The 16,578-nt window shown below is 51.6% G+C and overlaps 1 protein-coding gene across 1 annotated transcript; it reads left to right on the top strand.

Annotated features, from left to right (window-relative positions):
• The first annotated feature begins 179 nt into the window (after positions 1-179).
• Positions 180-2,474, top strand: HOXA4 (homeobox A4). The gene is made up of 2 exons (XM_007466079.1): positions 180-848; positions 1,402-2,474. The coding sequence occupies exons 1-2, from the start codon at positions 221-223 to the stop codon at positions 1,752-1,754; spliced, it is 981 nt and encodes a 326-aa protein (XP_007466141.1). The 5' UTR covers positions 180-220; the 3' UTR covers positions 1,755-2,474.
• Positions 2,475-16,578: the final 14,104 nt, after the last annotated feature.

Raw genomic sequence — 16,578 nt, 5'->3', positions numbered from 1 at the left:
CGCGGGCGGGAGCCGCGGGGGAGGAGCGGCGCGAACTTTGGTGGCGTCGGCGGCGGAGGGAGGGGGAGGGGAGGGGGAGGGGTGGGCGATTGACAGCGGGGGAGGGGAAGGGAGCGGAGGAAAGGGGGGATGGGAAGCGAGGCAGGAGGGGGAGGGGCCTCGGCGAGCCCAGAAAAACGACAACGCGAGAAAAATTAGTATTTTTGCACTTCACAAATTAATGACCATGAGCTCGTTTTTGATAAACTCCAACTACATCGAGCCCAAGTTCCCTCCCTTCGAGGAGTACGCGCAGCACAGCGGCCCAGGCGGCAGAGACGGCGGCCCTGGCGGGGGCCCGGGCTACCAGCAGCCCTCAGTGCCCGCGGCCCAGCACCTGCCGCAGCAGCAGCCCCAGCTCCCCCACGCGGGCGGCAGCCGAGAGCCCCCAGCTTCCTACTACGCGCCGCGGGCCGCCCGCGAGGCCTCCTATCCCGCAGCCGCGCTCTACCCCGCGCACTGTGCCGCCGACACCGCCTACCCCTATGGCTACCGCGGCGGCGCCAGCCCCGGGCGGCCGCCGCAGCCCGAGCAGCCCCCGGCGCACGCCAAGGGTCCCGCGCACGGTGTGCATGCGAGCCATGTCATGCCGCCCGGGCGGCAGCCCCCGCCGCCGTCTCCCCCGCAGCATCGTGCGGCTGCCTCCGCGCCCCCGCGGCGCTGCGAGGCGGCTCCCGCCACCCCGGGCGTCCCGGCAGGGGGCAGCGACCCCGCGTGCCCGCTGCTCCTGGGCGACAAGAGCCCGCTGGGCCTGAAGGGCAAGGAGCCCGTGGTGTACCCCTGGATGAAGAAGATCCATGTCAGCGCCGGTACGTGGCGCCGCTGGGGAGGCGCGGGAGGGTGGGCTGGGACCGAGCCCGGGTTCCAGGGTCGGGGCGGGGGTCGTGGGGGAGAGGCCGAGGGGTTGGGGGCCTCGGGAGGGGAGCCCCCAGCTGGCTCTAGCTTCAGTGGGATGTGGGTGTGTGCGCGCCAGCCAGCCGCCTGATCCCAACGTGAGAATCCTTTTGTACCCGGGGTCCCTTTATCGGGAGATTTACGAGACGCCAAACTGTTAGGGCAGTAATTATAGCCCCCATAAATTTAATTGCCCTGGCAGAGGCTTCAGGCCATGTGTCTTTGAAGCTTTTCTTCAGCCCCAATGCCCAGCACTATTCTTTATGGCTCTCGGGTGTTTCCCTTGTCAATAGCCTGTGAAACATTTTCTTTGCCGTTTTATGTATCTTGCGTGAACTTGGTGTCAGGTTATTATATAATGATGATGTCCAATTGCTCTTCCCCCACCCCACCTTCTCTTTCCTCCTCTTTTCCCTCTCTTCCACTCCCTCCTCCTTGTCTTTCTCCTTCGGGGTTATGGGCTTTCAGTCAACCCCAGTTATAACGGAGGGGAGCCCAAGCGCTCCCGAACCGCCTACACCCGGCAGCAGGTCTTGGAGCTGGAGAAGGAGTTCCACTTTAACCGCTACCTGACCCGGCGTCGCCGCATCGAAATTGCCCACACGCTCTGCTTGTCCGAGCGCCAGGTCAAGATCTGGTTTCAGAACCGAAGGATGAAGTGGAAGAAAGATCACAAACTGCCCAACACTAAGATGCGATCCTCCAACTCGGCCGCGGCCTCAGCAGGCCCACCGGGGAAACCACAAACTCAGAGCCCACACCCGCACCCCCATCCTCACCCCCACCAGGGCGCCTCCACACCCATTCCCTCCTCCATATAATCTTTCAGAGCTCTAGACCAGTTCTTGCCCTCACATGCTTTTCTTTCCTCTTCTGCCCCTTTCCCATCCACCCCTCCCCATCTGGACTACAACAGACCCCAAAACAAAACTCAGCTTGGTGAAAAGGATAATAAAAGGTGAAAAGGATAATAAAAAGAAGACATTTTCCGGGTAAGAGTGTGAGCTGTTTGCCGCCCAAGAGAGGACAATGGCCAAGATGCTGACTGGTGCGACAACCTGCTGGCCTGAACAAGGCTGCCAGGTTTGGGTACCTGAGAAGAACCACTTGGCATCAAATACTTTTGAGATGGCTAAAGTCAGTCGCACAACCCATGCTGACTGGGGACATGTACATGTATATTTGTTGCAAGCAGAAGAAATCAGACCCTTTTCCTTTCTTCCTTATTTCCCCTTCCCTCATTAAGGCAGCTCATACAAGCTTGTACCGAACTGAATAAATGAGTAGACATTGTGGACCTCACAAGATTATTTATTTCTCAAAATGTACAGACCTTGATGGTAGATGTGACACGTTAGTTTCCTTTCCTTTCATTTATTTAAAATATTGTTGTGGAGATATTGTTGTCTTATTCCGAAGCACAATCTTGGGGGAGGGAGAGTGCATTTAGACCCATGTGCAACTCTACGAATTGTGGTGTGGCTCTATAGAAAGACATGTGCTAAGAATAAACTCCGTTTAAAAAACAAAGTTCTGAGACATATTTGTGTGTTTCCTACTTTTAATTAAAAAAAAATTATCTCAATTGAAATGGTTGACCTTGCATGTAAAATTCCTGTAGATGGCTTGAGTTGCATTCACTTGGACTAACTGCTCACATAATTTGTTCAACTTGAGCTGAACTCTTGTCAAGTTTGACCCACTGTGGGAAAAGTTCCAAAGAGCAGGAAGGCTCTTGAGCTCTGAGAGGGCTCCTCTTCCCAAACTTGGCCAGGCTTTCAGGCTTCAAGTCTCTGTAAGGCATAGAAACGTGTCCTTCTCTGCAATGAAAGGTGAAACTGCACAGTGCTGTGGGCCCAGGACTTTCTGCAGCTGTTCTACATGCTGAACTCTGAGCACACTTGGAAAGAAGTGGTCTCTTTGGTATTTATTGCACCTTCACGCTTAATCTGTCTGTTTCCCTGGAGATAAAAACTAGTTTGTGCAAAGAGTTGAGATTGCTTTTTGTTTCTTGGCTGTTTATAAGGTTCTCTTCTTCACTAACTACAGCTTTGGGATTTTTGTTTGTTTCTTTCTTTCTCCTTTCTTTTTTCTTTTTTGAAGCAGGAGCTTTCAAAATAAACTGAATTTTCCCAGTACACCTTCCAGAGTTTCTTCTGAGGAAAGAAAAAGCATAATGACACCTTAAGCAAGGTAGACCTGGGAGTATTAAGTGCTGGAAGAAAGCCAATCTCCGACCTAGGGTCGCCTTCCTCAAATGCTCCTGGATCTTTCTGCGCAACCTAGAGATCTAGATTCAGAAGGTTGAAATCAAACCCCATTCTCAATCTTCATAGCCCTAGTATTTGTTTACTGATTTACAAATTAGTAAAGAGGATTTAGACTTGGTTGTCACTGAAGGGAGTACTCTGCAACAAGATTCAGAAAACCAACAGCTACTAGCCCCCAAATATTAGAACTGTCACCTGACTTTGAATGAGTGTAGTTTTTAGTTCATGTAACAATTTTAGCAGAGATGGGAGGGGGGAACTCACCTACCTCTGCAGTATCAGAGGATTTTTAAACACATTTTCCCATCCGAGGCTAACCACCCTTAGCCAGTAGTCAGTGCTGTTACCCCTTTCGCCTCGGCTGCTCTGTGTGTGATAACAGGCAAGGGTGATGGTTCTCTACCTGGGAGCAAACCAGATCTGAGAGGAAAGTGGACACCAGTCTCTGAGGGGCCACCTCCTCTCCCCAAGAAAATTCAGGGGCAAACAAATACACTCCTTCCCAAGTCAGGCCAAACCTGGCATAAAGTGCATTTTATAAGGTGCCAACGGGTGCCAGGGATTTCTGGAGGCCCTGCAACTGCTGCTAAAACTTATTAACCCTCCCCCTACTACACTCACTTGTAAAACGAAATTAAATCACGCTGAAAATAGCAATTTCCCCAGGAATCATTAATCACCTCATACAATAAATACTTCTTTGTAATTCAACAGCAATTCTGAAAGGCATTCTCTGGGAAAAGTCTGTGGAGAAGCGAGGGATCTTCTTGAAAATAATGTGGTCTCGGGCAAAGACTCAGCATCTTGGCCGTCTGCTCAAAAAATGCCTAGACTCTTGGTGGAAATTGAGCGTCGAGCTGCAAAACCTCAAATGGCAGATTATCATCATTTAAGGTAAATTCTTATATTTCTCCTTGGTGAGGAAGGAGGGGTACGGAGGCATTCATTAGCTTCATACTGGGGGCACTTGTATAGGGGTGGAAGAGGTAACTTTCTTTCACTTACTCTAAATCTATCCAGGAAAAAAAGAGAGAGGATTGAGATTGTTTTTCCAATATTCCAGAACAAAATGGCAGTTTTTGCCCAAGCTGTCTTGATTATTAAGGTATTGGTAAGTTTTACAAAGCCAAAATTACCCACAATGATCCAAATGACTATGTCATTTCTTCAAGTGTTTTGCCTGCTTCAGATTTGGCCTTTAAGGGAGTTTGTTATAACAGCTTAGAAAATCCCACTTTGTGCTTCAAAATCGTTCATTGTCTGCCCCTTGCTAGGGCAACCATAAGAGTTCACCCAGAGGACAAATTTTCTATCTCATTAATTTTTTTTTTAAAGCGGACCCTACTGGCCCCTCAAACCCTTGGCCTTTAAAGACAGTATTTTGCGTAAGCTCTATAAGCCTCCTACAAAAATGACCCTCATACATGCTCCCCTCTTCTTTCTCTCTTTTCCCCTCCTTCCCTCTAACACACACTCATCTGCTTTAGTCACAGAGCCACACTGTGCATGACTCCGGAGATAAAAGTTTTGTCAACATCTGAAATCAACCTAATCGGATAGGAGACACTTTAATGGTCACAGTTTGAATTAAGTACTTAACACTCTCCCCCATGAAGAGAGATGGCACTTTTCAGGCTCTCTTTCCTAGTTTTGCTGAAATCTACGATATACCCGGTGTTTTATTACAGCAGGAATTCAACTGTGACAGGCATAGTAGAGTACTTAATACCCAGGATGGACCTCCTGGGAAGATTACCTAGATATATGGAGAGTGGGCCCTCCACACAGCATCTTTGACTTTATATTCACCTGTCCCAGGGTGCCCACATTCCCCCCACTTCTCAGCCTCCTCCCCATGGGATGGGTATCACCATCTCTCCTGTGTCCCCCTGCTTCCCTGAGCTTCCAGTCTGTGCTGCTTTTCTCACCACTGCCTTTTCTACAGCCCTTTCAACATAGAAACATATCCACGGCTCTTTGGAATGGAAAGAAAGAAAAAACCCCGAAGAATCACTGTAGCAAACAGAAACCTGGGACTTCCTGTGTGAATGCGTTGGTTCTGTGCAGGCAATAGGCTGTTCTTTGTACTCTCTTGGTCTCTGCATCCCTAGCTGCGGGCTGGTATTGAAGAACACAGGCTCACCTTTCCCAACAGCTGCTCCTGTTGCCCCTTGTCTATATTATACACTGGCCCAAGAATAACTGCTTCCTCTCGCAAAGAGTAGGGGCTGGGAAGGAGGAGGAAGAAGAGAGTGTGTTCTAACTCCTTGATAGCATCAGGGAGGCTGCTGGCGCTGTCGTGAAACATTCTAGTCTGAAACTTCAGTCCTGGAACTCTGGCATCTCTTCTTCTCAAGGCCCCAAACTCATGGGGGCCCCTCTCCCCCACCCCTGCTTTCAGGCCAGTCCCACCCTCTCTGGGATTGATTCCTGGGGCTAAAAGAGAATTCCCTGATTGAAAGGATGTCCAGGGAAAAAGAGATCTGGAGGCCGTTTTGGTTCAGTCTTCTCAGTTTACCAATGAGGAAACTGAGGCAGCTGAACGCTTCCCCTTCACGTTCTTGATGTTAATGAGTGCGTAGTTTGAACAGAGTCTTTGATCTCACCTTGGGTAGGGGTAAGTGTACAGACATCTTTTCTCTGCAGCAGCCTGGAATGGACATGTGCATCTGAGCTTACACTTGAAACAGAGGGCCACAGGTGTCCAGAGGCCAGGGAGGAAGGGTGGTTTCTTGCCTGATGAGCCGCCAAAGCAGCTGGGGAAATCATGTAACCAAACTGCTTTAGCCAGTGTGCTGAGACAGGTGGGCTGACCTCTGGGCTCAGGAGGGGACCGAAATCAGGGCACCTGACTGTCCACAGTTCTCCTAGTCCTGGAATTCTACTATGGCTGGCCCTGGGATGTACATGGCGGTGGCTTGCCTGGGAGCCAGGCAAGGGCATCTGCGTTTCAGAGGCCTTGGAACTAAAAAAGTCAAACAAGTTCCTTGTTGCAGCAGATAAAGGTGTAGCGCCTGTTCGAGGGAGATATTGAAATTGTCATCTTTGTGGTCACGTGACTCATTAAATAATTAATGCGGATCGTCAGGAATGGATCGGAGTTGTCAGGGCTTCACTAGGAATGAATCTCTCAGAAGTGAGTCCCCCAACTTCCTATTTGATTTTTAAAAGCACACATACTCAGATTTGTATCCAAAGGCTTTTTAACTCCTTCAGGAGTGGTGGAGAGAGGCCGTCAGCGGCCAGGACTGGAGCTGGCGGGCCCACGCTGGGTCTTGGGGCTTTTCCTGCAGGGGTTCTGCGAGTCTGTGGAGCGTGCCGCGTCCAGGCAAACGTGAGTTTGGGCTCGGGATTTCTGCGGTCACATCTTGGCTTTGGTGATGAAGTGGGACGGATGCGCAGACAGTTGGTAATGTTCTGATTCACACTGGGGAAGGCTGCAGAGATACCACAGAACGGACGCGCGGCTTTGTCCAATTTTCCCGGTGTTCATAAATCACCCGCGCCGGGCGAGCGCCAAAAACGCGGAGAGAGAGGCCGCGGTGGTGGCGGCCATTGCAGAGGGAGAGACCTGGGCAGCATCTCTTTGTGACTCATTAGTCTGAACGATTTATGGTGGAACAGCAGCCATGAATATTTGACTTGGGGATAAGGAAATAGCAACAACAATAATCACCATAATAATGACAATACTCCTAAGCGTGAGGGGGTGGGGATGTGTGTTGTGGTGGATGGTGGTGCAGCAGATCCTCCTGGGGCTAAGCTGAGTGGTAATGTGCAGGGTAGCTAAGCCCCACCTTGCTCAGGGTCAGGCCCGGATCCCCAAGGCCAGGGGGCACTCCCTTTGGGGACATAGAGGGCAAGTTTGAACAAGAGAAAGAGCCCAGCATGGATTCTGAGTCCCAAGTGCTTGATGGACAATGGGGCCTGCAGGTCGAGGTGGTGGCAGAGGGCAGCTACCTGCTGGTGTGCGGCCACTTGTTCAGTGTGCTAGAGGACCCTGAAGCCTGAGGGTCAGGGTACTTACCGGCTATTTGGTAGCCTCTCTTGGCACTATCAGCAGGATTGCATGGACGTGGGACAGCCACTGGGGCTAATTTAGGCAGGCTGGAGTGTGGGGAGGCCACCCAGGCCTGGGTGAAGGGATAGTGGGGCAGGGACAGAGCTGTGGAAGCAACCGGCCCTCAGAGTCCCATCCCAGCAAAGAACTTCTCCAAGCCTGAACCCAACGCACAGGAGGATTCTTTGTCCCTCCTCAGTGTCTTCCCCCATCCTTTGAAAGTTGGCTGACCATTTGCTAGTTAGAGAGCCAGAGAGGGTTGCAAATATCTTAAGGGATGAGGCAGCAGCGGAATTGGGGCCTGGAGCGGCTCGTGGCTGCTGTGCATAGGGAGGCTGGGTAGGGCCCCCAGATCGGTTATTGTCTGATGCCCGCATCCTTCCCCGTTTCCCCCACTTCCAGAAACTATAACTGGCCTACTCTGAGGGACTGGGCACTGTGGTGGTCCTGCCAGCCCACTGGGACTGAGAAAGGATGCCCCAGAGCTTTAATGAACCAGAAGACAAAACCTCACAAGACTGCCCCAGCCCATGGGCTGAGCTGGAATCTGATTTCGCGCCAAACAGAAATGAACACTATTAGTGAGGTTTCAGGAGAGTCCGTGATTGAATGCTCCCAGACAAGGCTTCCCTTTGTTAGCAAAAGAAAATAAAGCGTGCATTCACATCACCAAGTTGAGGTGCGAGAGGAGCTCTCACAGCAGAGCGGACACCAACAGAAAGCCTCTTCCACCTTCTTGTCTTCCTCCGTCTGGTCCATTTTCTTCCCGCTTCCCGCCCCCCATAAAAAGAAAAAAAAAAAAAGAGTGTGGGTGCGGAGATGGAGTATGTATTTATTTTACAAAAATAAATCATCATCTTCAGGCTATTTGTAGACCGGAACCTTTCAAGCAATGAGTGAGCCGCATGGACGAGTGCCCTGGAGACTCCTCCGTGTCCGTGTCACCCCGGGGGCCACCCTGGTGCCCGCGCCGCCTTCGCCTCGGCCTCCGGCCTTCCAACTCCCTTCCTCCGCAGCCGCTGTTCACCCTCTGCTGTTTGTTTGTCCGCAGAGCGCCCAGACACCGGAAACGGCGGTTCCCTGAGTTCCCGGAGCTGGAGACACTCTCGAGCTCAGTCTTCGACATCTTTCGAGGTAAGCGCTGCGTCAAAACTCTTCACTGCCCCGGGTTTCACACCAGGCCTTTGGGCAGGAGTTTACTCTCCCTGGCAGCTGCAACCCCTTGCCCTTTGAAAGAGGTGCTGGTCAATATTTAACTTCAGAGGAGTTTGGGGGCTGGTTCCCCTCAGCTGCACGCCCAGCCAATGCGGGGCTTCAGCGGACAAAGCTCTGCCCCAAAGCCGGCTTCATACGGAGGGGCGGTTGCATAGACCAAAGATGTGTGTCTGTGTGTGGGGCAGGGGGCTCAGAAGGGTGTGTTTGTCCCCTCCAGCATGCCCCAGACAGACCAAACCGCTACACGGAACAGCAGGGCAAAAGCAAGTAGAGGCCACTGGCGTGGCAGCTGCTGCGTGGGCTGCTCTCCTTGTGGACTGTTTGCAGCGCCTGCGGAGACTGTGAGCTCGGCAGTTGTGGCCAGTCCCAGCTCAGCGTGGAGGAAACTTGTGTCGCCGCCTTGCAGTTTCTCCTATCGTTTTGCCTTTCCTTGGCACGAAGGAAGTTGCTGTATTTCAAATGTGTAGACCATCGCAGGCAGCTGGGCTTCTCGGTTTCTTTAGCTGGGCTGATCCGCTGATCCTCCTATACGAAAAGCATGAGTTTTGTATGTCTCGGCGTTTTCTTTTCCTATTTGGAACAAGGGAAAAATCTTTAAAATTCTTTTCAAGTTCTGGATTAATTTGTTCTCTTAGTTTGGGATGCAGGGAGGTAATTACTGTGGTTTATTACCTTGTAAAAGATCCATAAATTTGGTGCCTATTTGGGGGAAGGGCTGCTGGAATAGCTTTCAAAAGCTTGGGTTGAAAGAATGGATTTGCTTTGTGCTTTCAGGAATTACTTATTTTGAAAAGTTTTCTGAGATTTTTATCTTCTATTCCCTAGGCCTCAGCCTTCCCTGAAATCTGCTCCTACAATAGATATCAGGTTGTTAATTAATCAAAACATGCTATTCAGTGTTGCTCTAAGACTGATATGGTATTCCAGATACAATTATTACTTTATCAGATAGGAAGTAAACAGAGTAATTGTAAAGCTGGTTACGTTCTCAGCTACTGTATGTCTGTTTATACCAAGTATAGATGGAGCATTTCAGGAATTTGCAACTCAGTGTGTACTTATGATTTGCATCTCTGCACACAACAGAACCACTGCATGTGTAAATAGTTGCAGAGGTCTGCGGCCATGTGTATAAAATGATATACACATCCATATGTGTCCAGAGAACTTGGAGCTCATTTGTACTGTAGTTGCACCCACAGGAAATATCTCATATTAAATAATGATCTATAATCTACTCTCTCTCACTCTCTCTCTCTCTCTCTCTCTCTCTCTCTCTCTCTCTCTCTCTCTCTCTCTCACACACACACACACACACACACACACACACACACCGTGAGCAAAGAAGGCCCTACCTGACGCTGAGTAGAAAAACCACTAGAGTTAAGTAAAGGGAGAAAAATGTTAAGTGTATTTTTGACAGAGAAATCAGATTGCAGTGTTTGAATACAGATATAGCTAATCTGCCAACAGCCTTGCAAATATTGACTAAAGCTCTGTATCCTTGGTCACCTGCTCCTTCCAAGACAACTTCATGGCTATTTTGGCTCTGGTGCATGGATCCAGGGTATGTGTCCCCAGCCCTGGCCAGGTTGGGTGGGGGAGTCAGGAGAGGGAAGATTGGCAGCTGGGTTTCCCAACCTGGGCTTAGATACTTGAGCATCTCTATTCTTGTTCTCTGGAACTGAACCATAAAAGACCCACAGCCTTGCTCCAGGAAAGTGGGTTTCAGAGTGGTGAAGGAGGACTCTCAGCTGCTGGTTCCCCGGGGGCTTGCCCAGACCAAGGTCTCTCATAGCGAAGCTGTTTTCACCTCAGAAGTTAAATTTCCTTTGACTTGCTCAGATTTTTCCCTTCACATCCCACCCAATCACCCCATCCCACCCCAAGTCGTTAATGTTAATTGTTAAACAGCAGTTGGAGCATTAACTGGGCTGTTAATAGCAGTATAGAGGCTCCTGGCTAGAGCTGAGATGCTGCTGGGCCTTGCTGGCGTTAAGGCATTTCTCTGGAGCAGTACCAAAGACTTCTCCCATTGATTTATGGCCTCGGGAGTTTTGGTTTGCTCCAGATTGCTCTGAGAGTTCTGAAGGGGGCCCCCTCTCATCTTTGAGTCAAAGCCTCTGCAGAAACTTTGGTTGGGAGCAGGCAAGGGGGTTTGCCAGGCTATCTGGAGAGCTCAGGGTGAAATTGTGTGGGTGGAGGGGTAAGGGGAGCAGAGGACAGTGTATTAGTTGTCTGAGTCCTCGGGGAACTGGAGAGTGCTTTTTGAAACCAGCCTTTGGTCCTGTCCTCTACCCCCAAAACCTGAGAGAAGCAGGTTTTCACTTTGGGTTCTCACTTTCTAGCTTGTGGCTTCGTTCAGAGCTGGGAAAGTTCTCAAAGAGGTTCTCTCCCAGCTAGCCCACAGATAGAACCTTATTGGAACACTACCTCTAGCTTAGGCCAGGGCTTACTTCCAAGGGATTCGGTCTCCTCCTCTGTTATTGCCCTTGTGATTTGGACATCCCCATGACCCCTTTGCTGAGGGCCTTACATTCTCACCAGGCCTCTTCTGCTCCTCTGTGGGGGAGGATAGGAGGGAAGGAATCATGCACAGCTTCCTGCAGCTGCTACAAGTGAGTCCTCACACTTAGAGAGGCCTAGCCAGCTGAAGACCTACTCTCGAGGAACAAAAGAATATGGCATGAGGATCTTACCACCTCAGAGCACTCCCCTAGTTCAGAAACTAAGACCTGAACAGAGGAACTTTTTAGGTGGCTCCTGAGAGGGTGAAGTGTTAAAGTCAGTGGATGGTGTCACCAAGCAGAAGGTAGGAGTTGAAGTGGGATGGGGAGGGGTAATGCCAGGTTCTTCCTGAGCTGAGTTGGTCCAGTTCAGTTTCTGATGGTGGACACAGAGTTGTCTTGGGGGAGGGTGGGCAGACTTGTCTGCAGAGAGGGTCCTAGATTGTCTAGTAGGTTAATTCGAGGGATGCCAGCAAAGGTTGGTTCTTTTTTTTTTCCTCTCTTGCAGAGACAATTAGATCATTTCCCCTTACATTTTTCATCATCAGAAGCTTATAATTTCATGTATCACTGAGCTGTGCACTAAGGCAATGTGTAAGTACAGATTTGGCCAGGGCGCTTGGTCCCTTCAGATTTAGCAAACCCTGACCCATCACTCTAGAGCCAAGCATCTCTCTTCTAGGGGGTTCCCGTCAAAAAAAACCAACTGGACTTGGAGGAGGTGCTTCAGCCTTTTGTCGGGTAATTATGGGCCTTTTGGGTTTCTCCAGTGGCTGTGGTGTATGGTGTGGGTGTTAGCAAACTCCATACAATGGCAGGCCATTAGGGAGTCCACTGACTAGGCCAGTCCTTATTGGGTTTCCTTCTGGAAACAGGGCTAGCGCCTTGCCTTTTGACATACTGGCCAGTGGGCCAGGGGAGACTAGAGTGCTTGGGTGTTCTGGGTTCAGTTTATGTGTGAGTGGAAAACTGTAAGGAAGGTTCCGTGGACTCTAAGAATGGAGACAGAATTGCTGTTCCCTTGTGTCTGGATCGTGTGTAAAGAAATATAAGTGGAGATAAGTGGCCTCGTGTGGCACGTGTTGGGGTGGGAGGAGATGCCCCCAGCGTCCTACTGCCCTAGAGAGTGCTTCCCTTCCCCATTGCTGGTCAAGCTCCCCCACTTCACCTCCCCAAAAGCTAAATGTTCTGCTTGGAAACCTAGTTCCTTCAGTGATTCCCTATTTCAAATAGAAGGATTTAAGTTGACGTATGACCACGTGAGCACATAATACAGCACATTATTGTGGCATTTGGAGCGGAGACCCGGGCGGGCTTTGCCTGTGATTACGCTTTCTAGATTCTCTACAGAGCGAGAGCTTTCCCCCCACCCCCTCGCACCCACCTCCTCCTTCTGCCCCTTCTCCGGAAAGCGCTCTCCTAGCGGGTTGCAGTTTTCAGCGCTCATGGAGCAGTTCTGGGCGAGCTAGCGATGGGACTCCAGGCCACACCAGGAGGATGGAATTTATTTTAAGGTATTTCCGTTGATTGTTCATATCTAGAGTGAGTTATGGCTGTGAGAGACAAAGGTCAGGTGAGGAGACCCTGGTTCAGGGACAGGACCCTCAGCCCTTCTCTTCCTTTGTTTCTCCCTTAGAACCGAAAGCATTTGAAAGATCCCCAGTAGCGCCTCAGACTGAATTTAATTCCTTGGAAAGTATCGGGGGGCCGTGTAAAGGAAGGGGCACTTGGGGGCTACTGGGTGGGCCTGGTGGCCTCCGACGCTCCAGTGGCTTTGTCCACTGCATCGGGGCTTGAGTCCCAGAAGCTGAGCCCCAGGCAGAGGGAGGGTCCCAAAGCGCCGGCTCGGGCCAAGGTGGCCCACGCTGTGCTCGCTGGACACGACTGCCTGGAGCGGGTGGGGGCTGAGTGAAGGAGAAGGGGGATCGCGCCCCATTTGGCCGTGTTTGCCGGCCAGGATGGAGGGTGAGAGGGCTGACCTGGACAGCCAGAGCAGCTGGGAGAGGGAAATCAATGAGCGTCCAGATGCGCTGCCATTTTATTGATGATGCTTCGGGCCACTTTGTTCAGTGCTGGGTTGCAGGAAGCGCTTTCCCACTTGCCAGACGGAAGGAGCTAGACCCTGAGGACTAGCCATTGTTCCCCTGGGCACCCTCTGCCCGAGTAGGGGTGGAGGAGGACAGCTCAAATCTCGGAGAGGCTTGGGGTGGGGGCAAGCGCGCTGAATGCCCAGAAGCTCTGTTATTCTAACATTCAGAAGACAGAGAAAGCAGGGAGCTGGAGCTGCGTTTGGGCTTCATAATGCACAAGGCTTGGGCACCCCCTTGTACGCCCTCAGCCAGCTAGGAGGGCTGGAGGACTGGCTGGTGTGCCCTGGGCTGGAAGGAAGTCTGAAGGCAGAGTCTGCAGAAAGCAGAGGCAGACTTCTCAATGGTTTCAGAGCCCCAGAACCGGTGCTGTAGCCAGAATGGGGGCAGAGAGTTAAACAGTGTGCTTCCAAATTACTGGGAAAGCCTGAGCTAACTGGGCTTTAGGGACCCAGCACTCCCGGAAAGGATGGAAACTCCCTAAAAAGGTGATGGAAACTTCACTTTCCTTTGCTCTTGAAGCTCTTGGAGCAGAGAAAACAGATGCCTACAAGGAGTCGGGAATCGTATTTGTCTCCTGACTTAAAAAAAAAATCTTATTTTGTTCTGCACTGGAAAAAAAAAACAAATCAGGTTTCCCCTACTTGAGTGGGATTTACTTCCCCAGACGGAAGGGCTGCTTCAGCCCTCCCCCGCTACTGGCCCAGGCGCTAACCGTGTTTGACTGAGGCCATTTCAAGTGCTCTAAAACACCCCTTGGAAATAAAATGTAAGCTTTAATTGCTGTTCAATTACTTGTCAGCATTTCATATGATTTATGACCCAGTTCTGGTACATTTTTGACCCAGTTAAAGACTCATAAATAATATAGTTTCGCTAGAAAGAATGAGAGAGGGAATAGAAGAGGTTTGTTAAAGGCATCTTTTTATTGTCGCTTCAGTGCCAGCACGCGGAATAAATAGCTAAGGATGGACTCTTGAGCTGACTCTGTATAAAAGTGTGCACAGAGAGAAGGCAGTAGTGGCATTTATAGAGAACCGGTTGGTTTTTCCTCCACGGAAAGAGCTAAAGCCACTCCATCATAGCTAAACAACAGCTATACTTTTTAAAAAAAAGGCTAGTCCCCTTTTACCCTCAAAATGCCAACTTCACCCTCACAGGCAAGCTTATTTCCTCATTGATTTTCCTCCCCAATCTGGGATTTCTATGCCTCTTCTTGCCAACAGTTATTCCTCACCTTCCTCCCTGGCTGCATAGCCAGCCGTGGAGCCACCCACAGGCCCTCGCAGATAAGTTCACAAGGAGGCCCCTGTGAAGGGTAGAAAGGCACCAGCGCACCTCCGCTGTTCCAGAGATTCTTCTATTGCTGAGAAAATGTTTTCTTCTAGTCCACATGGGCGAGGGATGGGGGGTGGGGGCATGGGACTTAGGGGTATTGGGGCAGCCAAGGGGTCCTCTCCCCAAAGAAAACCTCAGCGGTTTTGGCAGAGCCGGCTGCATGGCTGCGGGATTTACCTAGAAAGGGCGCGGCGGCAGCGGTGGTGGAAATCGACTGGCGATATTTTTCTTTTAAAAAGCAGTAACAAACAAACAAAAATCCGTCAGCTATTATACATTATTATTTTTAATCACCTCGCCTGCCTAGCTCCAAAAGCCAGTCTGTTGGATGTCAGCAGAGAGGCCTGGACCCGGGCAGTCTGCGTGCCAGGCCGCCAGACCCTAGTCCTGAGGTCCAAGCCCTACTTCTGTCCGTCGCAGCCCGCAGCCCAGAGGCCACCTAGTCGGGGGCGGGTGGAGGCCCGGCCCGAGCTCCCGCCCCGGCTTTCCCAGGGCTCCGGCAGCTCGGCGGGTGCAGTCCCCGCGTTTTGCCGGCACAGCCCTGGCGCCGGCGGAAAGGTATGCGCCCGGGGTGCCCCATCCCTCACCTCGGCGCCCTGGGCCATCCCCTCCCCCGGCAGGTTCTCACGAAGAGCTGGCCTTCCCGGCAGCTGGCTTAGCTGAGAAAGCGGCGAGTCGCGTCAGCAGTTTGGAGGAGAAAGTGCGGGTTGATTATTGACCCACGCCTTCTTTCTTCAAATGCCACATCCAACCCGGCGGGTTTGAAGAGAAAATGCCGCCCAGCGGATTTTTGCGGCCGGCTCTCGCCTCCTACGCTGCCTGGCTACCCCTTTCAAGTCGCGCTGGAGCAATATGCCATAAGGAGCAAGTGTTTGCTGTTTTGTGCTCTGTTTACAGCTTTGGGGCGCCGAGTCATAAATCTTGCCCAGCCATAAATGACAAAAACCATTGGTATGCATGAGGCCACCCTGGCCCGGAGTGCTTTTTGATTTCTCCCTTTTCCCTTGGCTTTGTTTTTGCTCTAAGGTGACACTTTGGCTCCCTGACAGTTTAAACATACTACTTATATTTTTAACACCTTCCTTTGAGAAGGACCGGCCGCTGACACCTTGGAATTGCACGAAAGCTCCATTTCTCTCTTTTTGCCACACACATATCCTTGCAGAGTTCACTTCTGAATCTGGGGAGTTGAGGGAGGCGTTAAGGAGGAGAAAGACCATCCATTCTCCTTAAAGTTTTGGCAATGTTACCAGGCACATCGGGCCTTTCCTCTGCTCAGCGTCCCTATCTACCACCAATTAGGGGAGAAAATATAGGTGTACGTTCCTGCGGGGGGTCAGAACTTTATCTGTCTTTGCCTGAGAGTGAGCTGCGTGTTTGAACTGTGAAATGGGCACAGAAGAGCTGGAGACCCAGGATTCTAGCACCTTTGTGTGTACCTGAGCCCAGAGTGTCCCATTTCACTGCCTGGACAACCTGCATCTCCCCCAGGCTACTTCCCTCCCAGCCGCCAGGACTTCAAGGGTTTCTACTTAAAAAATACAACCAAAAACACCCCAGTTGGCTCTTGGGGCGGTCTCCCGAGAAAGGAGGCCCTACCCCAGCTCCCCAGAGATTGGCTCTGAGGTTCTTGGATTGGGGGTGGCAGGTGAGGTGAGGTAAACTGCCCAAAGTCTGGGGAACTCTCTTCTCCTGGTTCCGTCTTCCCTTCGCCCCGCAACTGGAAATGTCCAGGGCACAGGGTAAGGTGGTTTCCTAAACGGATTCCTAAGAAAGAGAGCCCCTTTGTGAGAGCCGTTTGTTCTCATTAGCATAATTTTCCTGGACTTCAGTGACGCCTAGGAGCGGGGAGAGGGAGGGAGGTGAGGGTTGGGGGGAGGCTGCCCTCCTCCCGCCGCCGCCGAGCTCCCCCGCTCGCTCCCATCCCTCCCCTCGCCTCAGCCCCATCCCCCACGCCGGCCCACGTTCCCCCCAGCCGCCTCGGCCTCCCCTGCCGCCCGCCCCCAGCGCCCCCCACCGCACCCCCCGACCAGACGCTGCTCCGCGTGTAATATTCATAAGAAACATACCCACGTCGGTGCCACTAGCCCAGGCAGAGCCCTGCGCCGCGCTAGCGCTTATCTCCGGGCCGCGGCTGCTGCCCTCGGGAAGGGCAGGGGGCGGGGGTG

The sequence above is a fragment of the Lipotes vexillifer genome, unplaced genomic scaffold (assembly GCF_000442215.2).
Source record: "Lipotes vexillifer unplaced genomic scaffold, Lipotes_vexillifer_v1.1 scaffold150, whole genome shotgun sequence".
Classification (NCBI taxonomy): domain Eukaryota; kingdom Metazoa; phylum Chordata; class Mammalia; order Artiodactyla; family Lipotidae; genus Lipotes; species Lipotes vexillifer.
The sequence above is the reverse complement of the archived record's forward strand: the minus strand, read 5'-3'. Positions and strand labels throughout refer to the sequence as shown.